This window comes from Strongylocentrotus purpuratus, unplaced genomic scaffold (genome assembly GCF_000002235.5).
Source record: "Strongylocentrotus purpuratus isolate Spur 01 unplaced genomic scaffold, Spur_5.0 spur5_scaffold_10, whole genome shotgun sequence".
NCBI classification, from domain to species: Eukaryota; Metazoa; Echinodermata; class Echinoidea; order Camarodonta; family Strongylocentrotidae; genus Strongylocentrotus; species Strongylocentrotus purpuratus.
This window is the reverse complement of record NW_022145595.1, coordinates 7,016,634-7,044,520: the sequence shown is the minus strand read 5'-3', so window position 1 is coordinate 7,044,520 and position 27,887 is coordinate 7,016,634. Positions and strand designations below refer to the sequence as shown.

The 27,887-nt window shown below is 37.2% G+C and overlaps 1 protein-coding gene across 2 annotated transcripts; it reads right to left on the bottom strand.

The window, feature by feature from the left end:
* LOC590057 (phosphatidate cytidylyltransferase 2) lies at positions 1–27,739 on the bottom strand. 2 transcript variants are annotated; one of them, XM_030979329.1, is made up of 13 exons: positions 27,561–27,739; positions 13,801–13,919; positions 11,589–11,685; positions 10,569–10,748; positions 9,755–9,815; positions 8,003–8,061; positions 6,887–7,025; positions 5,952–6,052; positions 5,117–5,164; positions 3,803–3,907; positions 2,963–3,097; positions 2,000–2,103; positions 1–406 (listed from the first exon to the last, which is right to left on the bottom strand). In XM_030979329.1, the coding sequence occupies exons 1-13, from the start codon at positions 27,654–27,656 to the stop codon at positions 289–291; spliced, it is 1,362 nt and encodes a 453-aa protein (XP_030835189.1). In that variant the 5' UTR covers positions 27,657–27,739; the 3' UTR covers positions 1–288. The 2 variants fall into 2 exon arrangements, with proteins under 2 accessions (XP_030835189.1, XP_030835190.1); XM_030979330.1 differs by lacking the exons at positions 13,801–13,919; positions 27,561–27,739 and adding an exon at positions 13,562–13,590.
* Between the last annotated feature and the right edge of the window lie 148 nt (positions 27,740–27,887).

The following is a 27,887-nucleotide window of genomic DNA, read 5'->3' as shown; positions in this document are numbered from 1 at the left end:
ACAACCACCTGTCCAGTGACCTTGCAGGGTGGTCTAATCCCTCCTGTACACTAGTGCAGATGGGCTTTTTAAAAAAGAAGGAAAACAAAAGGAAAAGGAATATTCTTTGTGTCCTTTTTGGAAAGCGGAATTGACTTCACCAAGGGTTACACAGATATCACAATGGATACAAAATTACCATCTGACTGTGTTGAGTTGAATAGTATACAAATATACAATGACTGTGACTCAAGGATCTAGCTGAAACTATTATTGATTAGGGCGCCCTCTCTTGTCTGAGACTGGGATTCAAGCTTCTATGGCTCCACTTTTGGTGAGGCTGTCTTTTAATTGGTTGAAGATGTAGAGTTGGTGCTCCGGGGCCATGTTGAGTATCTGATGCGTAATCTTTGTCGGGTTGGCAGTTCTGGAAGGCAACAGAAGGGAGGAGAGATGAAATAATAATATAATATAGGTATATTGACTACTATGAGAGGCATCACTGTTTCTATAGGCTCAAGGGGACGTTACATCCTGCCATGATCCGAGGCGCGCCTGGAACCCCGACAGCCAGTATAGAAACAACCAGGCCTCGAATATTAAAGCAGTAAATATTTTGTATATGCCGAATTGACACAAAAATCTACCTAGAATTCTTACCTTATCCTTTTCTTGAGTAAAGATTGGTTAAAACATCACAGAAAAATCAGACACTGTCTGTTAATCTTCGCTGGAAAGATGATAGAATTTTACAATCATTTGGGAATCGCAGACAAAAAGCACTGTGTCCGCGCTCGCACAAAGTAAGTTTTAACACGTAAACCAATGGGGATCTCATCAAAATTTTACTATTTCCCCGGTACCCGGAATCTTTCAGGAATCTCACTCATGAACTATTAACCGTTACTGGCATCATTCGTTTCTTTACGGGAATGGCTAAAATCACGACTCCAATTTCGACCAATCAGATGGCTAGATTTCTAAAGAGAGGTTTATAAACTTTTAATATCGCAGTCACTGCAACTAGATTCCGACCAGTTCTTTGTCATTCGGGCTAATGTTATGTTTTGTTTGGATACTGGATATTTTTTATAGCCCTAGGTGCCCTAGGTGCTCTAATATTACACCGGCTCAGCTGCATGAATGTAAGGAAAATCTCAACACTTTGATTGCTTTCTTCACCTTTCCACATGGCTCGGTCGCTTGTTTACCACACATGCATATTTGAACAAAACAATAAGCAATAATTGATGGAAGATTGCTTTGTGGAACACAATAGCTTTGCGAAATCATCAATTTTCAGCCTTGATAATGTGTGTGTGTAATTGGATTTTTTACAGTCGTGCATCAATCAGATATGATTATTCACGTCTTAGAACGACCTTTAACGTCATCATTCGAAAGACGTGACTCAGTTTCGAACCTGCGTCCTCTGCTGAATCAGTTTGTACCTTCCATTGGTGGCTGGATAACAGGCGCACGCCACAACGCCCCTTGATGACCCTTGAAACGCCGGTATAGATCAATCTTGCACTGAACACAGTTAAAATCTTGAAGTCTTTAGTGTATCTATCCCATGATGAATACAATGAGGCACAGGGAGATTATTTGTGTGGCATATAAAGAGTTAAAGATAAACTTGAGTTCTGGTACAAAAAAGAAAATGAATTCTCACAGAATCAAACAAAACTTACACTGAATTTTGGTAGAAAATGTGTACTGACTGAGCAATGAGCATAGAAATATAAGGAACTCAAGGTAGGTAACCCCGGACACAATTTGTGTAGTCCCATACACATCTTTTTGTGTACAGTGCTTGTAACTTTACCAAGACTGGACCAAAGTTCTTATAATTTTGATGATTCCAGAACCTTGCAGTACACACCAAAACTTGTATGCTAGATGATCAACCTTTTCTGATCGATTCCAAACCGTTTGGTTTCACAATGCAATCGCATGACCAGAACTCAACTGTATCTTTAACAGCTAAAGTTAAAGTGAGAGGACTTTTTATGCTTACTTGAGGAAAGTCTGGATGTAGACATAGAGGAATGAAGCCATTAAGAACTGGCAGTCGAACCGATCCATGATGCCTCCATGGCCGGGGAAAACATCTCCAAAATCCTGCAAACGTGAAATATAACCAACAAATTGATGATTTGGAGCCCTTGTCACATAATAATAATAACAATATTCCACTTATATAGCGCTTAATACAATGTCTCGAAGCACTTTACAGATATACTATTACCCAGGGAGTGGATTCATTGCTTGCCCGCACACAATGTGTGCACAATCTCCACTTCCTGGGGAGAATTCTAGCCAGGCGTTACTTGATGCTCAAAAACTGTTGACCAACAATGACGGTCGCATCCTACCGGGTACCCATTCAACACCTGGGTGGAGAGTAGCAAGTGCAGGTAAATATCTTGCCAAAGGATATTAGTGCCCTGTCAGGATTCGAACCCTCAACCTTCACATCTCCAGTCAAACATCTTAAACCACCTGGCCACGACACTCTCACATGAGATATTTGTCCTGAATAACATCTTCTTCTCCTCATAATGTACAGTTCACCATACAGGATATTGTGTATTATTTAATGGGTCTGGTGCGGTGTACAAGCATGGATAGTATTAAAGTACCCTTTTGATACTAGTAAATGAAACCCTGCAAAAGAAGTGATAAGTTTAAGGCAAACTTTGAATTTTACATGTCTGTAAATAAACTTCAAGGGGATGTCTATGATAATAATACTAATAATAACATGGTTAATTGGTACATGGTAGCCTCATCAGTATTAATACTGTTCTCCCTAAGGGCCCTGCAATCATAATATTACCTAAGCTTTAGCCGATCTACCGTGATATGGCCCTCAAGCCTTCAAGGAATTTCCATCTACCGGGTACCCGTTTGCTACATCTGGGTGGAGAGTGGCAAATGCAGATTATTATCTATACTATAGGACAGTTTATTATCTCACCTTGATTTTGAAAGCTCTCTTGAACCCGCTGGCAAAGAATCCTCCAAATGGGCTGACCAGAGAAGCAAAGAGAGCGATGACTAGAGCGTGGATCTGGGCCGGCATCAGGTTCACCGTCTCCCAATGAACACCACCCTACACACATGACAAATGAACACAATCTTAGGGGTTTATAAACATCAAGAAAAGACTGCAACGTTTTAGGGACCTGTTTCATACAAATCTTTATCGATAACAAATTACAATTACTGTTACAAGCTACTATGAAATCACGGCATTTGATTGGCTGAGAACAAAACAGCCCTCAATTAACATAAGAAAAAGGGGGATCATGGGGGACTTACTTGACTAGGACGGCAGCCTCAAAAGAATGTTCTTAAGGTGAAATTCAAATGAAAAAAGTATTCATACAATCTTTTTGTAGGAGTTTATGAGTGTATTGTGGGTTGGTGTACGTGCGTGTTGTGTGTGTGTTGGGGTATTCCGAGGAGGCTAGGAACAGTGTGTGGTGGAAATGTGGTGGGGAGGGGGGTAGTAGTGTGTTTGGTTGGATGGGGTTATTTGTTTTATGTTACAACTGATTTCTATTATTGTTTTCATCAATCGTACAATCTATGTAATGATAATGTTTTGAATTCATGTCAAGGAAAAACAATTGTATTTTATTTCTAAGACTGATTTGTATTGTTTGGAATCAATAAAAAAAACTATTGAAAAAAAGAAGAAAGTGTGTAGTGAATGGTGGATGTGCACGTAGCTCTGTATTGTATGGTGGAGTAGAAAGAAATGAGGCCTTTTCAAATAAAGGAACAAAGAATAAAAATGGCAAAAATGACTTACATATCCCAGAAGAGCCTGCATGAATCCTGGCAGGATGTACTCTCGGACTTGATACGTAGCGCTCGGCTCACACTCCATTCTAAACACCATGCTGTCTTCATCATACTAGCAAAGATTATACATTGAGATTAGTGGAAAATAACATCATGATGAAATTAAAACTAGATGGAATTTTGACTGCGCGCAGTCGAAAATGATGCCTCCGCCATAGAGCAATTTAAACAAGTTTGGAGTTTAAATCTCCAGTGGTTCTTGAGATATCATGATAACAATCTCAATGTATGGAATTTCATAAGTTGACCTCTGTGACCCTTGACCTTTGACATACGTGCTCCAAAATCTAATCAGATCGTCTTCCTATGGTGATACATACTATCCTTAAGTTTGAAGTTTAAATCTCAAATGGTTCTTGAGATATCGCGCTAACAAAGTCAATACAAGGAATTTCATAAGTTGACCTCTGTGACCTGTGACCTTTGACCTACGTACTCCAAAATCTAATCAGATCGTCTTCCTATGGTGATAAATACTATTCCCGAGTCTTAAGTTTAAATCTTAAATGGTTCTTGAGATATTGTGATAACGGTCAAACGGGACGGACGTACGGACGTACGGACGGACAACCCGAAAACATGATGCCTCCGGCACCACCTTCGGTGGCGGAGGCATAAAAAATGTTTTCGAAGGGGATGTCTTCGTTCAAATAAACTCATCTGTGCATGGGCAAGTTTTATTGGTTGTCTTTTATCTCAAATTCCATCAAGTGCAATAATTTGTAAATAATCTTGTAATAGATTTCAAAACATGATGAATGTAGCCTTTTTAAGAAAATACTTTGGGCTTTCCCTATGCGTTCCTAAAGACTCTGATGCTGCCCCCAAAGGTACCAAGAATGATGGAAACTGAAGAACAAATGACATTGAAATTGTAATTTTCCTTAATATATTTGGTCTGGGGATATTAATCCAGTTAGCAGGAAAAAATAGAATTGTAGATATCGTACAGAGTAGGTAACATATGGGTCATTTCAGATGCCATTCATGTACACATAAATAAATGCGGCAAAAACCTTTAAGTCAGTCAGGAACCCTGTGACTTGTACAGTACAAGCCGATCGCCTACTGGTATCTTATTATCAAGATATTTATGATTGGAAATCGAAATTTCAACACGTAGGGCCATGCATCTCAGATTTTACATTGTTAAACGATGCCTTTAATATTGGAATATTGAGGTGGAGAAAAGGGGAAGTAACATTTACATCCCCTGCCACCCCTCTCATACACACTCAGGCACATAATTACACAAGCTTACCTCTGCTGGGCAAGTGAAGAACTGGAACTGTGCGAGAAATCTCGTCAACTAAACACAAAGATTTTGCGAACAGGGAGAAAAGAAAAGAAAATTAAATAAAGACAAGCATCTGCAATAGGGTGTACATAAAATTATCTGCATATTAAATACACAAAGAATACAAATATAATAGTAGAGTCCTGGATTATTGATTTATTCATTTGATTCTAATTCCCTTTCAACGTGGTAAACTTGTAGGTTTTTCAACAGGTTAGTGCGTGCATGTTGAAAATATTTTGTCCACAATTTTTTTTTTTAACAATTGAACTAACACAATCTTGGATGTTCTTTTGCCTTTTAACTTGCCTAACCCTGACATTGTACATACCAGTTAAAACTGGATAAAACTAAGAGCTCACAACGGAAAAGGTATAAATCTATTGCATGTATAAAAAAAAATAGGAGAAAATGAAGAACAAATGTAAATTATTGCTCATGAATTTAACTCTGAAAAATCACAATCTACCTTTGATGGCCATTACAAAGAACTTTTTATATTTCCAGTTACCGTATAATCCAAGGTAAAAATGAAGAAATCTGTACTGATATATTTCACTGTCATGTGGGGTTTTTATGAGTGGCATCGAGGTGGTTGCATTATATACCTTTTCCTTTTTGTTATATATTTTCTTTGCAAAATAAAATAATACTAAGACAAAACAAAACAGAATTTTACTAGGGTGGCTTTCATAGAATTGTTTTTCTGTAGGTTTAGATGATTAGCATAGGACTTCTTCATTTTCTTTCAAACATAGATCTTATATATGTATCATTTATGATGCACAGATGTACTCACAAAGAAGCTGTAGATAACGGTGGAGAAGAGGGCACCAATGAAACCTTCCCATGTCTTCTTAGGTGAAAGCTTGATCAGTGATGTCCTCCCAAAAAAGAAACCTGCAAGACCAGAGGGAGAGAGAGAATTCAACATTGCAAAGATTACTGAGAGAGTGCAAGACATCATGTGTTAGTAAATTCCATATGCCTTCACAGTGACCGAATGGTAGGAATACTCTCCAGGGAGTGGAGATGGTGCACATTGTGCGTGAAGGAATCCGATGACTAGGATAATATTATCTGTTAAGGGCTTTAAATAGAGACAGTATTTCGTATAAGGCACTATATAAATCCAGATTATATGATATTACTATTAAGTAGTCTGTATGCACTTTGTCACATTGGATATGTCACTGAACTGTGGATCACAAGGTCAGCAGTTCAAGTGCCCTTTGGCAAGATATGAATCTACATTTGCCACACTCAGCCTAGGTGAGGTAAATGGGTACCTGGTCGGATTATTCCTTAAAATGCACTGTGTGCTGATTACGGCTGCCCGAGCTAAAGCTAGGGTAATAATTTCCAAAGCTCTTTGGAAGTGTATAGTGACGTTGTATAGTGATATATGCGCTATACAAGGGCCTAATATTATTATAGGCCAAGAGAGCGAAACAATTCTGGGTGATTGGTCAATTTCATCTAGTTAAAAGTAACAAATTATTATACAGTGAAACCTGTATATAAATACAGCTCAAAGGAGACAAGAGAAGTGATCTTTATAGGCAAGTGGACTTTATGTACAGGTTCCTTTAGGACAACTTCAATGAGAAACCATGTTCAAGGGAAATTAAAAATGTTGTCTTTATTGAAAGGTGGTCTTTCTTTACAGGTGGTCTTTCTATACAGGTGGTCACTAAAGCAGGTTTGACTGTACCAAGAATCCTGAGGACTTACCAAACATGTATGCCATGATGTCATTGCAGATGACGCAGGTGGTTGAGAGGAGGAACCATATCATGCCGTCAAAGAGCGTCTGGACAATGAGGTTGGACTGAGTGACCACGATCAGTAGGGCTATGTGGGTCCAGCCAAACTAGAGCAGGATAGGAGAAATGTTCAATGGCAATTAAGAAATACATTAATTTAATTCAAAATTTATAAAAGGTACATATGTCTACACTTCCAAGCCATTAATTTCTTCCTAGAAGGACATAGAGCATGCATGCAAAATAGAAAAATGCAGAGTAGCGACAAACTAAATTGACATTAAAAAAAAAAGTCATAATTTTCTCTTGAATTGTAATTAAAAAATGTATATGATTTGTTTTTAATGTACCTTTTGAAGAGCCCATATTAAATTGACAATCCATTTAAAAAAAACAAATAAACAAAAAAACAAAAAAATTAACAATCCATGTTTACAAAACACATCTGAATGTACCCAGTAATTTTGTTTTTTTAATGAAGAACTTAACAACTTACACTTGATATTTGGCATGAAATCATACAAGTAAACCTATCAATTTTTAGTATTAATACTGAAATCAATACTACTTTACAGCCCTGAATCGCTTATGAAACTTTTCTTAGGATGGCCTCAAGAGGAGCTAATCCAATTCACACAAAGGCACAAAGATTTAAAGCCTATCAGCGCTAGTTTGGCCAGGAGGGATTAGACCTCCCACCGTGGTCACTGACAGGTGGTTATCTCATCACATCAGCTCTCAATTAAAATAAGAAAAAGGGGACCATGGGGGACCAACAGATACCGCTTTGATATTGTTGGCTGTATAGAGGGCGCAAGTAGCTACAAATGCAGTCCCGCTTTAAACCTTACAATGACTAGGATATGGCGATAATAACAGCAAAAAAGGCACACAGTGCAATTGAAGTATGAAGCTTCAGATGGGGAGCTTTGAAAAAAAGAAACTATATCGTAGTCTATTTTCTGCATGCTCATAGAAATACATGTACGATGAAAATGAATAATATTGTGAGTAATACACTACTAGAAGTACTAGCCGTAGTGTGTATAGGGTATAGAGTGAGAAAGGAATGAACCAAACTTACCAGAGTAAATTGCACAAGGTATTGTTTCTTCTGGAGTGATAGGACAAACATCATAAAGCCTGGAGAAAGAGAGAGAGAGAGAGAGAGAGAGAGAGAGAGAGAGAGGAAAAAACAATAGAACTTCTCATGAATTCAATCACATCTTAATACAAATTAATGAAAGAGATAAATGTTTATGATCCCAAAGACTTTTCAGTCGAAAAGAAGAGTCATGTACATGTACACTACAACTTTTATAACATTTTGATTGTGATGGCAACATATAAAGTAAATGTCTTACATATTCATGAAAATGACATTCAAGGTATCGTCAAAGGAAAACTTTTCTCTTCTTCCAACCTTCTAGTTATTGACTCACACATGTTCGTCAGAGTCTTACTAACATATTTATTTGGGATTAAATGCTAACTTTCAAAATTTAAGCTCGACTCCTGTATAGCTAAGCCTCCACACAAGTTAACAAATTCCACACATCATAATATTGAATATTCCCTCGTTTCCATGACAATAATTGGATATGAGCCTGATCTAATATGTAACTACATGTTACTCTACCATTGGTAGACTTTGGGGCAGTTGGGCTAGTCTACATTGACATTCACCAGACTCATTTGAGCTCATTTTAAGTTAGTAGAGAAGAACGCAATCAACCTGGATGAATGCTCCTTCAAACAGTGAATTGTCGTTTGGTCTACAACAAGTTTGTCTCCTACCCAATTTGATGATTTTTATTATTTATGATTACATGTTTATTTGACCATGGGTGGTATTCCGGTAGTGCGTACCAAGTTAGCGCGTACTAACTTAGTCCACACTTCTATGGAGTGCCTGTTGCCAACTCATTTACCCTGTACAGATTATTCTAATCCTTCAATGAAAAGTGTCCAAAAAATTAATCTTGCAATGAAATGGGAAGAAAAAGATAATATGAGAATGAACTGAATTTAAACAAAGTCTTTGGTAGATTATATTTGTCATGAATATTGAAGGAGGAAGATGAAACCTAGCATTCCATAGAAGTGTGAACTAAAATTCTTGTTCAGTCTGGACTTAGTCCCGAGACTTATGAGAATGCCACCCCATATGGAAATTAGACATACTTGAAATTTGACTAAATGAGCAATAGACCAAATGAGTAGTACACTTATCGAAGATTAGACCAACCAGAAATTAGACCAATGACTATTAGCCTAAATGGTCACACTATGAACATGACAGACAAAGAAAGTGGACAAAATATACAGTTCCTCAGGTAGATAAAGGAACATCCCTTCACTGCTATTATGTAAAAAGTGAATATGCATGTGACACCTGGGGGGTGTTTCATAAAGATGTTCGTAAGTTACGCACGACTTTACGCACGACTGGAACATGTTCTTGGGTGCTAATCAGATTCTCAATCATTTACATGTAGCACAAGAACTTATCACCAGTCGTGCATAAAGTCGTGCGTAACTTACGAACAGCTTTATGAAACACCCCCCTGGGGGTAGCCAGTTCTACAAGTTTTTACATAATAGCAGTGAAGGAATGTTCCTTTGTCTACCTGAGGAACTGTATATTTTGTCCGCTTTCTTTGTCAGTCATGTGCATAGTGTCATTAGACTAAACGATAAGTAGACAAAGTGATCATTAGGCCACGTGGATAGTAGACAGGCTGGGTGTAGACCATATGGGATTAGACCAATTGGGTAGTAGATGAACTGGTTGTAGACCAAACGACAATAAACCCTTCAAACTATTGTCACTTACCAATAACATACAGCCAGAAGGAGAGGAATCTGTAATAGTCAATGAAGGGCTGCAAGACATGCTGCAAAATAAGGGAAACAAAAAGAGAATATCACATTTTGTCCATATCAAAAGAATGATTCAGCTTAAAAGATTTATGATAGCTTTCAGTGATCAAACAATTTACAATGGGGGCAATCATACAGTATACAAATAATACACAGCAGTGAGGGCATTTTAAAGAATTACCCACACCATGGTACCTTTAGAACAGTCTAACACGCCCAAGTCAATAGCCAAGGGTGTTTGGCCTGTTTTGAAGGTACCAAGTGTGGGTAATTTTACTAATGCTCAAAGAAAATGATGTGTATTATTTGTTTTATAAGATTATGTTTTATAAAATGATGTTTTATAAAATGATTTTACTAATGACCGGTCATTAGAATTGGATAATGACCGGCCATTATCCAAATACGTGTCAGGCAAAATAAATGCCTGGTCACGTGTACGCTTTCAGCCAATCATTTGATTAGGATCCATGTCATCATCTTATAATATGTGTTACTGGGGCATCCTAGTACCATATAAAGAAAAATCTCCATTTTGATGTGAAAAAAAAATGGTTAAAAGATAGGCACACAAACTGAAGGATATGAAAATGTCATACACCATATCATACATGTGGATTCAATATCCAAGATTTTCTCTTAAAAGGCAGGTTATTTTACCAACATCGCTACCACTGCTGTCCCGGACGTGTGTGTTTGCTAAATTACATTTGGCTAAGCTTTCTTGCCTTTAAAACAAGTTATTTCCCTTATTTCCCTCTACTTACCAACTCTCTTCTTAGCACGATGCCAAAGTAATCCTTGAGACTCTGTCCGTAGACAAAGTAGTTGGCACAGGCAAGAAAGTACCAGCTGAGCGTCCTGAACCAGGGCAGGTTCTGTGTACGATAGACAGCGTGTCCGATGCTGATGATCTCTTTGAAGCACATCACCTCGATCAGTAGGATCTGGATGAGAAAGGTGCAAATTCATGTTTAAAGCCTGTCTGCACTAGTTTGGCCAGGGGGATTAGATCTCCCTGTAAGGTCACTGACAGGTGGTTATCTCATCAAATCAGCTCTCAATTAACATAAGAAACAGAGGATCATGGGGACCAACAGGTACCAATTAGGCATTGTTTGCCATATAGTAGCTACAATGTATAAGTAGTGCAGTGGGGTTTTAAAGTATTTTAGAGTCCAAGAATTCTTTACATGACTTTGTTGGGGCGGTTAATTATCATGATCATAACTTCATAAAGGTATCATCTTGAAGTTGAACCAGTATTTGATTAAAGTTGAAAAACATGTTTTGTGTCACTTGATTACAATGGAATTACCCCCACTTATATGAATGTGTCTTTGGAATGTGGCAAGACTAACAATAATCTTCATGAAAAATTATGTTTACTTTATAAACACTGGTTCCATTTTCACGTAAAAAGTCAACTTGCTCAGAAGAAGAGTGTTTTTTCTTCTTCTTCTTCTTTTTCTTCGTTTTTAACATAACATTTGGAATTTACATATCAAGTACATGTAAGTCCATCAGATTTTAAAAAAAAATCAGTTTGGGTGCACCAAGGCAAACAGTATTTCTCCACTAAACCAAAAGAAAAAAGAGGATACCTCCATACTTTATCTGTGAGGGACGGAGCTGAGACATATAGGTTCAGCATAGATGATGAGAGCATATCCAAACACCATGATAAACAATATTGCTCAACAAATAGACAAAATTAAGGACTTTTTCAATTGGGGGGGGGGGGGGGTCGCCTTTAGAAAGATGTGGTCCTAACAGCTGGGGCTTACCAATCCAGTGAGCCCTACAGGACCAGCGTAGATGATGAGAGCATACCCAAACACCATGGCAAAGGATACCGCTGTACGGATAACATAATTCTGCCATCTGAAAGGATAAGAAAGGATAAGAGCAATGATAAAAACTTGCCTATGAATTATGACAGGCAACATCATCGGTGGAGGAAATTTGGGGAATGAGAGAAATTTTAAAGTTAGAACAGCGATCAGCTGAACGCATATTTAACAGAAAAGTAAATAGCACAATATAAAAATATTGTATAGAAATGAAAAAGAAACGAGAGAATGAAAAAAGGTTGGAGAAAATAAAAAGATAAAAAAGCAGCAAAATAACACATATGGAGGAATACTAAACCAAAAATATAACAACTGGTATAGCCAGGTAAACGAGAACACACAAACACAAGAAAGAGGAAAGACAGGTACATATAAAAATGTACAGCAGATATTATAGAGAATAAACAATTGCATGTGTATTTGCAACAGATAAAAGACCTGTAATGACATGTTCCCATACATTTGAAACATATACATTTCTAGTACTACATGTCCATGTCCTGAAACATTGCACTCCTGCTTTGCCGACTGCATTCACAGTTTTTTCACACAAATCATCCCAACAACGAACCTATTTGTATACAGGTTCGTTGACAGAGGGGTGTCAGGGTGTGACAAATCCATGAATAATTTTTCTGTTGTGTATAATTTGTATAATATGTTCCAAGTACATGTACCTTCATAAAAAAGATGCCTTGTTGGAAAATTGTGATCCTACTTGTACATCCCCCTAAAAGAAATTGCATAGTGGATAGCGATGCCCCTGAATACACAGTGACATGCATTTGAGATGAATAAGAAGAAATGATCTATTGTATTGGGGGGGGGGGCAATAATGTTCACCAAACTATTTTTGTTTTCTTCGAGATGTACATGTTCATGTGTATAATGTGCAAGACACACCTTGGCGGTAGCCCCTTCCAAGAAAACTGGGACATTATCCTTCTGGGGGGGGGGGGGGCAGTTTCTATATATCTAAGCTGTGTATTAAAGATATAGACTATCTTGGGAAACGCCCCTCTCTCAAAAAATGAAATGGAAGCTCTTATTACCAATCATGTAAAAGAATATGTTTCGACTAATGTATGTGATGATACAGTTTTTTGAAACGCCCCTCTCTCAAAAAATGAAATGGAAGCTCTTATTACCAATCATGTAAAAGAATATGTTTTGACTAATACATGATGATACAAATTTTGCCGGACTATATCTTTAATACACTTTAATACAAATTTTGCCAGACTGGATAGATATCGCTTAGTCCCATATACATCTTTTTGTGTACAGTGCTTGTAACTTCACCAAGACTGGGCCAAATTTCTTATCATTTTGATGATTCCAGAACCTTGCAGTACCGCTAATACTTATATGCTAGATGATCAACCATTTCTGATCGATTCCACGTTTCTTTCACAATGCAATTGCAAGACCAGAATGGGTCTACACCTTTAAACTTTTATACCTCTAAACAATCATATCTCTTATCATATCATATCTCCGGACTATTATATCTCTAAACTATTACAACTCTAAACTATAATTTTCTCAACTATTATACCTCTGAGCTATAATAACATCCACTAGACTATACTGTCATTTCCGTTGAATAGTGTCTGTTCGGGGCCAGAAGGATGTAAACTACAATGAGATGAGTAATAACGCCCTTCTGGCTCCGAACATGTGCATTGTGCAAGACAGAGGCAGTGTAAACTCTTATAACTCTAAACTATAATTTTCTCAACTATTATACATCTGAGCTATCATAATATCTACTACTAGACTACTGTCATTTTCTGTTAAATATTGGCTGTTTGGAACCAGAAGGATGTTAACCCTGTATACAGTGAGATGAGTTTTAACTCCCTTCCGGCTCCGAAAAAACGACATGTGCATTGTCTAAGACAAACCTTGGAGGCAGTCCTTTCAAGAAGAGTGGGATGTTAAAATTATTTAAACTCTAAACTATAATTTTCTCAACTATTATTCCTCTGAGGTATTATAACATCCACTAGACTACTTTTACTTTCATTAAATATCATTTATTTGGAGCCAGAAGGACGTTAACCCTGAATACACGTATAGTGAGATGAGTAACGTCCTTGTGGCTCCGAACAGACTACATGTGCACTGTGCAATTAAGACAAACCTCGGAGGCAGTCCTTTCAAGAAGAGTGGGATGTTGTCCTTCTGAGGTGGGATGGGCGGTTCCTGGATCTCCGGTAGGCCCAGGTTCTCAGGAGGAACACATCCCGCTGCTACGGGTTTCTGACAAGATACAACAAAACAAAACTGATAATTGGCCATTTCGTAATGTACAGTGTTGTAACCAAACTCAATGCACAGATCTTTGTTACGTGCCTCGTTACAATTTATTTTATTCACCTGTGTATGCACTCAATGAGTCAATTTACTTGTTCATGTCTGTTCAAATACGTGTGTCTTTTAATAAGATTGCATTTGTTTGGTAAAATGTGTTATTATTCGATGCATGATGTACCAGTCTATCCTGAGCTGCCTTTCATGTAAAACACCATGTTTTATACATGTAATGTACAGTATGTGAATTACCAATAACGCATTAATGAATCAATTGGAGTTGAATAAAACTATACGGTACACTGTAATAAGAATAATGACATCAATAATTATAATAATAATCACAAAATAATTACAAAATATATAAATAAAATAATAATAATAATAACATTCATTTGATCTTAGAGAAGAGCAGGGGAGGGAAGGGGCTGCATATATATGAACTGCTATCTCGGATGAAAAGCATGGTCCAGATGTGCAAATGCTTTGTGCATGCATTATTTTTTCTTCAATTTTTTTTTTTATAAGAAATGTCACCAATATATTATTCCACAAAAAATGTTACTACATGTATCATCTTCAAATTTTGATTTGGTCAGAGAAAAAAGGTACTTAAAGATTTGTTCACAATGTCTATCTTTTGAACAGGTACATGTACTGGTACCGATGATCTATCCTGTGTTTGTTTTAGAAAACAATCAAACAAAGTGCATGAATATTAACAGTATCAGAGTACAAGAATTTTGTTTGCATAGAAACTAATTTACCTTTTTTTTTTTTTTATATATAAATGGAATTGTGCTCTAATTGACCTCAAACATCTTGACAAATTGCATTCTGTATTTATGATAAATAATAATAACTAATCATTTTGTGTCATAAATTCAGTTCACTTTTCTTGAAATTGTTTACACATGCTCATGTAAGACCCCGTTCTCACTCACTTCGTTGGAGCGCTCTGGAGCGCTCTAACTAAGACCCGCTCCTCAGGAGCGGTTCTTAGGTGAGTGAGAACGCTCAAAGTGGTCCAGGAAGCGGACTTCTGGACCGCTCCAGAAGTCCACCTTCCGAGGTGGTCTTGAGGAGCGGGTCTTATTAAGAGCGCTCCAGAGCGCTCTAACGTGCAATGTGAACGGAAAGCGTACTTTGAGCGGAAGTGAGCTAGTGACGTTCCGTGCGAAACATGTAGTACGGTACATACGGTTTGTATTCCGCGCGCGAAAAAATTGACCCGCCTACCTGAGCTGCCATAGCAACAAGACCACTTTGACTCGTGGAGCGGTTTGAGCCATAAAAACTGCTCGGAGTGTGAACGCTCGCAAACCGTTCCTCAAGACCCGTTCCTCTGGAGCGGTCTAACTAAGACCACTTTCAAAGTGAGTGAGAACGGGGTCTAACACACTACTTGCAGGATTTATGCTACATGTATGTACAGTACTTTGATAATATTTCATACAATTTTATCTGTATTCATATAATATATATAGACATGAAATTGTATTGTATTTTCCAGGCTCTATGGAACAACCATTGTTTTACCCTGGTGACAAACTAATGAATAAAATAAATAACTAAATATTTCTGAATTCCAAGGATTTCTTTACTTGATTCGTTTCAAGAAATTCAATCATTGAATGAGATCATAAATTCATGATGTGATATTAAATCATCTGAACTTGTAATATGTGCAATGTATGATGATAACAGTACATTTTTATATAGCGCATTTCAGAACTGACAGAACTCTCAATGCACTTTACTGTACATCCAAGATAATACCTTAAATACGAAACAATATCAATACCTTATTCTACACTTACAACGTACAGTAAGATACAAAACGATATATATTTAAAAATATTAAACAAAATTAAACGCATCATTGAAAAAATATATATTTTGAGTTGTTTCTTGTATGTGAATGAACGTGTTCATATGTACATGAACATGTTTGTGTATTTTTTGAAATACCAGTTGGTACATGTTCAGTAGTATGGCACTTCAAAGCCGCAGAGAACAGCTCAATGACAGAGGGGAAATATTGTTTATTCATTTGAATGCTTATCAGATTGAAGCGGTCAAACAAGAGTCAGCCAATGCTTGTATTTACATTATCTTGATGTGGGTGGGCGGCCAGAGCAATCTCTGTTAATGGCATTAATACTGTAGTGGCATTTGCACTGCAAGCAAATTCATCGATATTTCTCACAATCCGGTGTTTCGTCACGATAAAAAAAAAAAAAATCGAAAAATCCATCTCTGGAGTGTGGTTTAGGGATTACAAGTATTCGATAAGCCATGCAAGTACATGTACATGAATTCTGACCAAAATTACATTATACTTAATAAGTGGTCAACCAGACGACCACAGTGTATAGTGTGTACATAGTACAGTACGTACATTTGTATGTTATAAACTTAGCGAAGAATTCTCGGCCATTCTATCAATAGCACTGATGCCAATAACACTACAATGTAAGTAGAATCGACCAGACACAGAGGGATGGAAATAATAATTACTTTTACAGTATCAAACTATTGTGAGTTTGTGACTTACAAGTAATGTTAACGTACGCGTCTGCATGTACATGTACACGTATATCTGTGGTAAAAGTGATTGAAGTAAATAATTCTGGCAATAATAATTGGGCCTAAAATAAAAACTTGTTGCATTGCCCTTTGCGACCGACTCAAACATCTGAAAATCTATGGTCAGCATTTTAAAAAAGCTTCTTTTTTTTAAATTCGTTTTTTAGATTTTTTTTATATTAATGAATAAAAAATATGTATTTTGTTTGTTTAAATAGGTATAAATGCATAAAATCAAATTATTCCAAAATTCTCACTCGTGCAAACCATGGATAATTATAAGGTGAACAAGATATCAATGGAATGATGACGCTGAAACACATGTATTAAAGCATTACAAACTGAGAAATATCAGCCAAAAGAGGGCGGGAAAAAAGGAAAAAAAACAAAAAACATTCAAATCTGAAAAAATGTCGGTCCAGAGAGGGCGACAAAAAAAAAGTTTAAAAAATTAAATTTTTTTCGACCGACAGACCCATGTTTTGGCACCCAAAGGGCAATGCAACAAGTTTTTATTTTAGGCCTTGTACTAGTGCAAGGTATTACAATCGATCGGGGGGGGGGGGGGGGGGGGGGGTAAGAGCACACTTTTTGGGGGGTGGGGGTCCCAAAAATTTCGCAATGACTCAGCCAGATGCTAAATAATTTTACAATTAAAAAAAAAATTGAGGGGGGGGGGGGGGAGTTAACCCCCCCCCCCCCCCTGCGTACGCGTCTGCATGTATATCTGTGGTAAAAGTAAATACTTCTGGCAATAATAATTGTAGTAGTGCAAGGTACATGTAATACAATCGATCAGAAACATTAAAGATTACTTTCCTTGGATTATTTAATGTGCTCTTCACTATTTTGACTAACAGGTACTGTACATTGTACCACTAACATTACTACATTGTAGTATTCTGAGTGCATTAGAAAAATTTGTGTACATATACATGTAGCTCAGGGCCCCGTCTTACAAAGAGTTGATATCAATCGTAACTTATTTGCGAATGATATCAATCATAACTATGTACATAAGAGATAGGAGACTGTAAACTTGCACAAATCTGGGGAATTTGTCAGAAGCCCACAATTATGCAATATGTCAACCAAAGTGATTTTTTTTTTTTTTAAAGAACCCTTGAATAAACTACATACAGGAATTCTTCATCATCACATGTACATTTGTAGTGTATGAATTCAATGCCTCTGGATTTGCAAAACAAACCTTTTCAAAAAGAGAATTTCTGTTAAATTATTAAAAGATGTATTAAATAATTAAATGACGTACAGCTGTAGATGAGATGTACATGTCAGATACTTTGGAAGGCCTACCATTTTCTTCATAATTCTACATGAAACTTAATTTCAGGTGCTCAAAATACACCATACCAGTACTAATAATAATTTCTTGAAATACGTTTGTACCTGTATCAGATCCGACCTGTATAGTATACGTACAGCAGCTTTATCAAATAATATTTGCAAGAAAGCAAATGCAAGTTGCACATGCACATGACTGGTAAATTTGCAATATAATAAATAATGTATGAAAATGTATTTGCACTCTATAGGATGCATTTGCCGTCCTAGCTATTTCTTTTCTAAAATGCTGAAATTCAACATCCTGTAGTACAGAACTGCATTGCGCTGCAGCATGTACTTTGCTTTGAGCCACTTCATGCTGGACAAAAGGGGCTATCAGTTGCCATGGAAACCAAAAATATAAAAGAAAGCCCCACTCTGTATGACGTCAAAGTGACGTATTCTGATCTGATCAAGGAGTAACATCTCTTTGATCTGATCAACAACTCTTGTGAATATGTGAAATATGTTAATTATCTATAAATTTAATGATATTAAAGTAACTGCATTGAACTTGTGGGTTAATTTGGATCATGGACATAATTTATGCATCAGCCCTCAAGACTTTGAGTGCATACATTGTACATGTACATGTGTATGAAAGTAAATTGAGGTGTACACCTGTACAAACAAGTAGAAACAAATAACAACAAAATATATTTCTAATTTCTGTCATATGAACTTGGAAAGAAAAAAAATGATGGTAAACTTACAAAAAAAATACACTGTACAGAACTCTACCCCACTACATACGCACTGTTCATACATATACAGTACCTGCAATATCCTATGCCTACATAATATAAGAAATATAATTACATATGCCAAATAACTAATGCTGTTTACTGTAGAGCAGTAATTTTTGTGTTTCTTTTTTTTGTTTTTTGAGGATGTGTCTAGTTTTCAAGAGTAATCTTACCACAATATAAATCACAAATGATTCCCTAACCTGCTAACTACATGTACATACATGTATGTACAATTGGCATTTGTCTTTTCTTCTTGATCAGAAAACTTCCATGGCCTACTCCTGAGGCATCTAATACCGAAGTTACCCCATTTGTTGTCTTCCTCACACCACTTGCAATTTTGAGTTCATCTTCATGAAAGGCTGCATAGCCCTTTGAAGATTAATACCAGAAGAAGAAGAATATGTCAGGAGTTAAAAATTGCCCCCCGCCCCCTTGCCCCTACTCTTATAAATACATTGGTGAGATATACGTACAAATATTCTAGAATCTATTAAAGGTAAAGACCAGTACTGGAAACGCCCCAATTTCAAAAAATTAAATGGAAGCTCTTATTACCAATCATGTGAAAGAATGTGCTTTGACTAATACATGATGATAAAAATTTTGCCGGGAAACCGCCTACTAATTGATATATTTTGTAAATTAGTTTACCTACATGGTCTGTGAGAGATAAACGCACGTGTCGCGCACATGTGCGTATAGTCCCATATACATCTTTCTGTGTACAGTGCTTGTAACTTTACGAAGACTGGGCCAAATTTCGTATCATTTTGATGATTCCAGAACCTTGCAGACGCAGTACACACCAATACTTATATGCTAGATGATCAACCTTTTCTGATCGATTCCACAACGTTTCTTTCACAATGCAATCGCATGACCATAACTGCCTGGTCTTTACCTTTAAATGGTTTATGGTTGCATGTTAGGCTAGATCGCGAGCCCATGTCTGACATTGTCTGTGCATGCAGGGCCCTTATCTGCACATACATGTACACTTAAAAGTCTGATTCTGATAAAACAAAAACAGAAACTAGTGCGGTTGATTGTGTTATCCAGGCCATACATACACGGTACATGTATTATCAGTATCCATTACACTGTCTGTACAAATACAAGATATGGATCCATGCACATCTTAATTTAATAGTGACATTTCCCTACCCTACCCTATAAATAACTTTATTACAAGGGTTGGATTGCCATTTAATACTGTACATTGTCTTTCCACAGGGAGAACCCCAAAAATGTACAATAAGATTTAGATGCCTATAAACACCTCCCTGGCCTAAAATAACCTCCATTTGGAAACGCACATGTTTTCTTTATATTTTTAATACACATTATCAAACTTGCCATATACACCAGTGTAAAAATACTGTTCTGTTCTGTTCCCTAGCTTTTTTAGGATGTGGTCAGGGAAAAAAAATACACGGGGGCTCAGGGCAAATTAGCCCCCGAAATGCCCAAAAGTGCCCCGAAAGTCATAAAAGAGCCCCCCAAATTTGCATAGAGTTCAATGCAAAACAAAATAAAGAGTGTTATTTTCATGCAAGCAAGCATGAAAAGTAGACCCTCAAAATGTGTAAGTGTTTTTTCCCTGGATGTGGTAGTAGTGTGATTTCCTCACAGTGATATTAAAGTATTTAATTGTTTTTACTAGAGCACTTACTGTTTGAGCTCATCGCTCCCATGTATTTTTTCCTAATGTACCTTTATTGCCATTACGTCTATCGGATGTGTTCAGGCCTCTCGTGATCTCGGTGTTATTCTTGATAAGAATCTTACCATGGCTGACCACATACGTTCAAAGTCTCGAGCAGCAGCTTTTGGAATCTCCAAGATACATGTAGGTAAAATACGAAAGTACCTGACGGCCAGCGCAACTGAACGATTAGTCCACGCATTTGTGTCATCACACCTTGACTACTGCAACAGTTTATTTTACGGCTTACCAGACTCTCATGTTCTACCTCTTCAACGAATTCAGAATGCTGCAGCTCGTTTAATAACCCGTTCCAGAAAATACGATAACATTACCCCTGTCCTCCGCTCTCTTCACTGGCTTCCCGTCTCTCAACGCATTACCTTCAAAATCCTGATCCTAACTTACAAAGCCCAACATGAACTTGCTCCAATTTACATCACAGAACTAATCTCACCAAAGACCCAGACAACCTCTATAAGACTTCGCTCATCCACCTATGCTCATCTGCAACTGGCCCCGGGTCCAAGAACTCGAACACGATATGGAGACCGTGCCTTCAGCGTAGCTGCTCCGAGGCTCTGGAACAGACTTCCTCTAGAGATTTGGGAAAGCTCCTTCATTAGATTCTTTTAAATCCTTTTTAATTCTCCCTGTTAGCCTGTAGCTTTAATGTGTTTTGCACGGTAGATGTAATGTAATTGCCTTAATTTGAATTTGTAATGTTTTGCCCCCAAATTAATTGTATTCTATTGTATCTATATGTACAGTATTGACTAGATGTATCTGTTCTTATGTATGTATTTTGAATTAATTGTAGGTTGATTAGTACATATTAATTATAGTTATTTAATGTATTATTATCTAAGTACAACTTTGTAAAGCGCTTAGAAACATTGTAATAAGCGCTAAAGAAATATAATGTATTATTAGGTTCTTTTAACAGCAGCATTTAATCTTTAGAAACAGATTGGGAAAGCATCCTGGTAATACTGTACATATGTACTACATGTAGGTGATGTATTCACATTGAGATGGATGCACGTGCATAGAAATAGCCTCCAAGTCCACGGAAAATAAAAATACCTTTTAATAGTGTCTTCCACTTCATATCACAATTTTCCTATTACCAGTAAACTCCATCAAATTCAATTTTGTATAATTGCAAATAATTGCACCGGTGGAGATTTTAGGAAGCATGTCTACTACCAGGGGCCTATACAATGGGTCAAAAGCCATTTATTTCATCAATACAGACAGGAAGACATGCATGTACTGGTAATGTATTCAAAGAGAGATTGATGCAAGCATCTAGAAACAGCCTCTACATCTAAGTCTAAGCGCCAGGAAAAAACATTGCATTCTTCATTACTAATCAAAACTACATTTTGGTGAACATGATATTACACATTTTTTTACACATGTACAATGGATTCAATTTTTAGTGTCATTTTACTAACAGGGTCCTAAAAATATATTTATTTCATCAAAACAGATCGGAAGACCTACTGTAGGGCAATTCCACGGTAACGGAAGGACACTCAGACAAGATTTTTGAACTTCAGGTTCATACTAAAAGAACTGTTTTATTAGTATAAGATGTGAAACAGTGCAGATATAATACCTATATAAGTGCCTTTAATTCTCCCCCAAAAAATTGTCATTATAGTTAAGTAGTTTAAGAATGTGCATATTAATTATCTCGGTAACGGAAGGACATAAAAATGGACATGGTTTTTCCAGTTAATTAGTGTTTATCCAAACTTTGTGAAGTTGACGAAGCTTTCCACTTGACTGAAACACATTTTGTTCCCCATAGTTTAATACATACTAATAAAACATTTCTTTTAGTATGAACCTGAAGTTCAAAAATCTTGTCTGAGTGTCCTTCCGTTACCGTGGAATTGCCCTGTACGGTACATACATGTAGTGGTAATGAATTTCACATTGAGATGAATGCAAGCATCTACAAATAGCTGCCATGGGGAACTCTTGTCTACTTCATTGTAAACTTTTTTTTAAAATTTGCATTTCAATGTAAAAGTACTGGTAAAAACCCATCAATTGTGGTGAACATGATATTTGCACATTGTGCTTGTGGATCCATGCATTTGTATCCATGCATGGGTATCAGGCTCTTCTAAATGCATTTCACTCATCAAAACAGATGGATGAAAGCATCTAAAAATAACCTCCAGGAAGAGCCCATGTCAACAATGTACTTACGGTCTTCAGTGTTATTGTTTTTTCATTGCAATTCAATGTAAAAGTACAATATGTACTGGTACTAAAAACCAATCAACTTTGGTGAACATGATATTAGCACATTATTTACATGTATATATGTACTTTTAGATCAATGTATTTTGGGATATCAGGCTCGTCTAAAGCAGGCGTTTCATTCATCAAAATAAATGGGAAGGCATCCAGATACATGTAATTTAATATTATAATGTTATATTAAGATATTATACATTGTAAATGTGCAAAAACGTTTTCTTGAACAAAAAAGCAAAGCAAAACAAAACTAATAAACCATTCATTCAATACAACGATACCAAATACTTTATGTTTATACATGTTCTTACTTATTCTTTGTTTATGTTATAAATTTATGTTCATGATTTTGTTATTATTATTTTTATTTTATATTTATATTTTTTTTTTTAAACGATTGTACTTTATTATGTTTAACAGGGTCTCATGGAAGGCCATCATTATTGGTGATGACTCATCCTGTCTAAATATCATCAGAAATAAATAAATAAATAACAAATGTATTCACATTGAGGTGGATGCACTTTGCACACCCCAGCAAATATTTTTCATGTAGAAGTCTCGTTCTACAACTACAAGGTACAAGGTACTATTAATCAAATCTGTTATTTAATGTCCAAGTAATGGTTATCACTTTAAATGTACATGTAAGTGGACATGACACTACACTTGTACCTTTTAATAATCACCTGCATTTTAGGGTACATCAGGCATATCAAGCAAAAACAGATGGGAAGGCAAACTGGTAATGTATTCACACTGAGATGGAGGCAAGCATCTAAAAATAGCCTCCATCGGAAAACATACATGTAAGAGGAGTAGTCTTTTAAGTCAGATCCTTGTTTGCAAAGACGGATTCCGAAAAATATACACTGTAGGTGCTGCATGTACATATGTTCCAAGTTCGTTAATGAAAAAGATGCCTTGTCTGAAAATTGCATTATCCCATAGACCTTGGTGTGACTTGGTGGTAATGTGTCTACCTTGTTTGGCGTTCAACAATAAGGGATAGAGCAACGTCGATCTGGCGCTGCTCAGTGGCTGCCGGGCTCACGATCAATTGGGCAAAAAGAATTTCCGTTTCGGTTTAATAAAATTTGGAGTGGACTTGTTAGGCTATTATTATTATTATTATTATTATGTACGCTATCATAGACGCTACATACTGTGCATGTACAACATGGGGAAATTCTGACTGTAGTCTCTGCACTGTGCATATAATGCAGTCTTCTGTCTGATTGTTTATTTGCTTGTTTTTTCCCTGCCCACCAATTTTTTTTGCCTATAGTATTTTTTTCCATGTTTTTTGTAGTTGATGTTGACCAAAACATGGAAACGGATAATGAGATGTGTCTAATTTTAAAGACTATATGGGCGTGTTCACACTGCAAGGGGGGACCGTAGTGCGACCCACGGTCCGCCCATTGGCATTCGCCGGATCCACACCGCAGTGAAATAGCGCGGTCTATCGTAGCACCCCCTTTTTTGAGAGGTCCTGTTGCCATGACGCGTGACGTCATGAGGTCAGAGCGGTCAAAGATTTTGCGCGCTATCACGAACCCGGAGTGTTGAGTTGTACCGATTCAGATTCAGATCGCACCAAAATAGAATGAGTATAAAATTCCCCGCGTGTAGAACGATGACTTCCGGCGTGCTATCGTAGCTCGGGTTCACACCGGCAGAGATAGCGCAGAGATGCCGGTGTGAACAGCCTCTTAGACACAGTTCATGTAGGGGAGACCACAAATACCCTATAGAGTGGTGAAGTGTGAAGTCATCAAAAATCTATTTTTAGAATTTCTCAATTTTTTTCTTCATTTTCTAAAAGAGCATCAAAAATAATGTCCAAATGTTGAAAACCAATTGAATATGTCGAGTATTGGCTGAGATACAACTGTATGACCATCTGAATAAATATACTCCCCATAGGAACTCAGCTAGTGCTGCCCTAGCTCCTAACCATTAGGAGCCAGGGCAAATAACACTGAGTTCCTATAGGCAATCTTTTTATTCAGATGTTCATATCTCAGCCAATACTTAACATATTTGATTGGTTTTCGACATTTGGACATTATTTTTGATGCTCTCTCAGAAAATTTAAAAAAAATTGAGAAATTCTAAAAATGGATTTTTATGATGTCACAGCTTCGGTACTCTATAGGGTAATTGTGGTCACTTTGTCTTCGAGAGCTTATACTTCAGATAGCATCACTCAATGTACATTTTGATATACTGATATGATTTCTTATTTCTGAAATTGGCTGGACCAATTTAATAACATTCAAATTTATGGATGTGTCTATCCTGGGGACCAACAGGTATAGTGAATGAACTAGAATACTTGGAATCCAGTCTGCATACATTACTTGAAAGTTGTTGCTCTGTTGGGCAAGCCTTAAGCCTCGGTCACAAATGCCATTACGAACTGCTACGAACGCAGTACGAACGATTTTCAGACAATGGAAATTCGGGAAGACAATGGAAAAACGGAGATTCCTACAAAATTATCGTTCGTACGAACCTTTGTGACCGTAGCAAGCTTTTGGGTTATCAAGAATAAACTTTCTTTAAACAGTACAGTATGCATCGAATTTGAATATTTAGTAAACTGTTGATTGGTTGGTGTCAATTTATATTAGCAATACCTGAGTGACATTAATGATAACTATAACAAATTATTGCTAAATTTATAATATCAATTAGTCATGACAAAAAGGGGCCACAATAACCCTGACCAACATCAATCTGACCTGGACAATCAAAAAGGGGGGCCACAATCACCTTAGTCTACCCATATATATCTGCTCTGACATGATGCTTGTTAGGTCTTTTTTTGTACTTCATTGTTTTGTGTTGTGTTTCTGAAATTGTAACCTACATGTACATGTGTATGTACAATGTACAGCTTTTAACACATTTACACTGTAAATGTTCATTTTGGAAGGGTAAGTCCAGTAAAGTCTTTATGAAAGGAAACAAAATGCACAATGCACATGTATCTACATGTACTGTATAGTAATGTCACAAAAAGAGATACCTCCTTCTTCTTCTTCCTCATTAAGTGCTACTTTGTGCAAAGATGATTACGCAAAGCATTATACACTGTATCTCCCGGTAACCGATTGGGGGTGTGCAGATGGACCACTACATGTACATCAGGATTTCCCCCTACTCTTATGCGAGTAGTGCAGTGGGTTCTTAAAGTGCTCAGGTGGTGACTCTCCTCTACATACATGTAGGGCCTCAATTTAACGTCCTATCCGAGGAACAGAGCGTTTTTCACTTAACATTGCCTGCATCTATGAAACAGAGGAGGGGCACGTTAACACACAACGCAGGCTTCAGTCATCCACCTGGGTTGGATTTGAACTCACAATCTTTGGTTCGACAGGCAGGCGCTTTACCGACTGAGCCAACTGGCCTCCTGGGCACATCACAACCTCACTCTCAAGAACAGAATCGGTCAAACATATATGGCTAGAGTGCCATACAGTAGTTTGGTGATAAAGTTATGACTAGTGCTGTAACAGATGATCGGATCAGGGGCCGATTTTGAGCCGATCAGGGGTGATCGGATAATAATTTCTGATCGCCGATCAATAAAAATGATCGGAAAAAAATGCGGGCCGCCATCTTGGATTATAATGCATGCCGACAATATAATCCAAGATGGCGGCCCGCATGTTTTGCCTCTTCTCTTAGACCAATATTATTAATTTCAAAGTCATGAAAAGGCACTAAATATCAACAAACATGGTCTACAACATACCGATCAAAGGTGCAAGGGTGTCGCTCCTATCTTCCGATCCGATCAGAGCCCCAACTTACAGGGTTAGTTATGACTGTCTTGTCGTTGCTTTTGAGAAACAGGCTCTCTATTTTTTTGGCTACATTTACAAATGAAACCACAAAAACATCCCGATCGGACCAAGGTCCATGATTTTACATGTATATGTACAGTGCACGTACATGTACTCACACCAATTAAAACCTCCAGTGGTCATAATGTACATCAATGATACCAGGTGTTTAACACACTTGATTGATCACACGTCTGTAAAAACCTCAACGCACACACTTACAATTTACCGGTACATGCAATTAGCCACTGGGCACATCACAAACCCCACTCTGAAGAACGAAATCGGTCAAATGTGGCTACAGAGTACAGTGCCCAGGCCCATGTCTGAGTTACATGTAGCTGCAAATACGTGTAACCGCGTGATTCTGATCACACAAAACATGCAACCAACACAAAATGTTTGCCTCTTCATCACCATGATGGCGAAGTGTGGCCGTTAAGGTCAAGGTCTTCAAGGTCTAGACCTCTAGGTCTTTTTTATATTTATAGCGATTTGTATGCATTCAGAAAACATGTAAAGACAGTGAGAAATATCTGACTTTAGCTTTAAATACACACTGTAATACTTTTAGTTTTATCCTCAAGCCTCAAAATGTTATCTTTCGCATAAAAAATCCTGAATTGCATCTAAAGTGAAGGGTGGGTACTGGGTAGATATTGGAGCATTTCTTTTTCCAATGCCAAAATGACACTGCTGTCTTTTCTTTTCTTGTGTCTTTTGTGAAAATTACATTGTTCTTCGACTCCTTGCTCAAATTTTGACAACATTTTCAGCACACTTATACTCTAAAATATTAGGAAGAAGATCAGATCAAGGTTAAGCAGAAACCAATAGAGACATTCTTGTCAATTTCGAGTGAAATTGTAGGTGCGTACTGCGCAGTCATACTCATAGCCATAGGATTAGGCCTAGAGTCTACATACAGTTTTGAGTTTACACAACCATAACATCATAACTATACCAACAGCTCGCACGTAATGAACGGGGAGGTTTCGGCTCCGATGCACAGCTGTCACTGCTGGAAAAGTGCGACAAAAAAATATAATGCATTATTCACCTCTTCTTCCTGATTCAGTTCTTTATCTCCGGGTTTCCCATCTTCACTGGATTCTTTCTTGATCTGTTCACCTTCCCTTTGGCGAATTTCACTCATGATGACGGCAAAAAATAGTGAATTTCCTTGCCCGTTTACACACCCTTTTCAGCTTCTGAGCCAAATCAATTTCGGCCTAACGAAATAAATAACATTCGCCAACAACAAGCGAATTACAGCTAAATTCGACCCATTACCGTTAGTAAGTCGATCTAAATAGTCTGGGCATGGACCAACCTGTATAGAAAGGCCGCTTTCTCGTAGATGGTTCAATAATGGTGCATTGGTGTC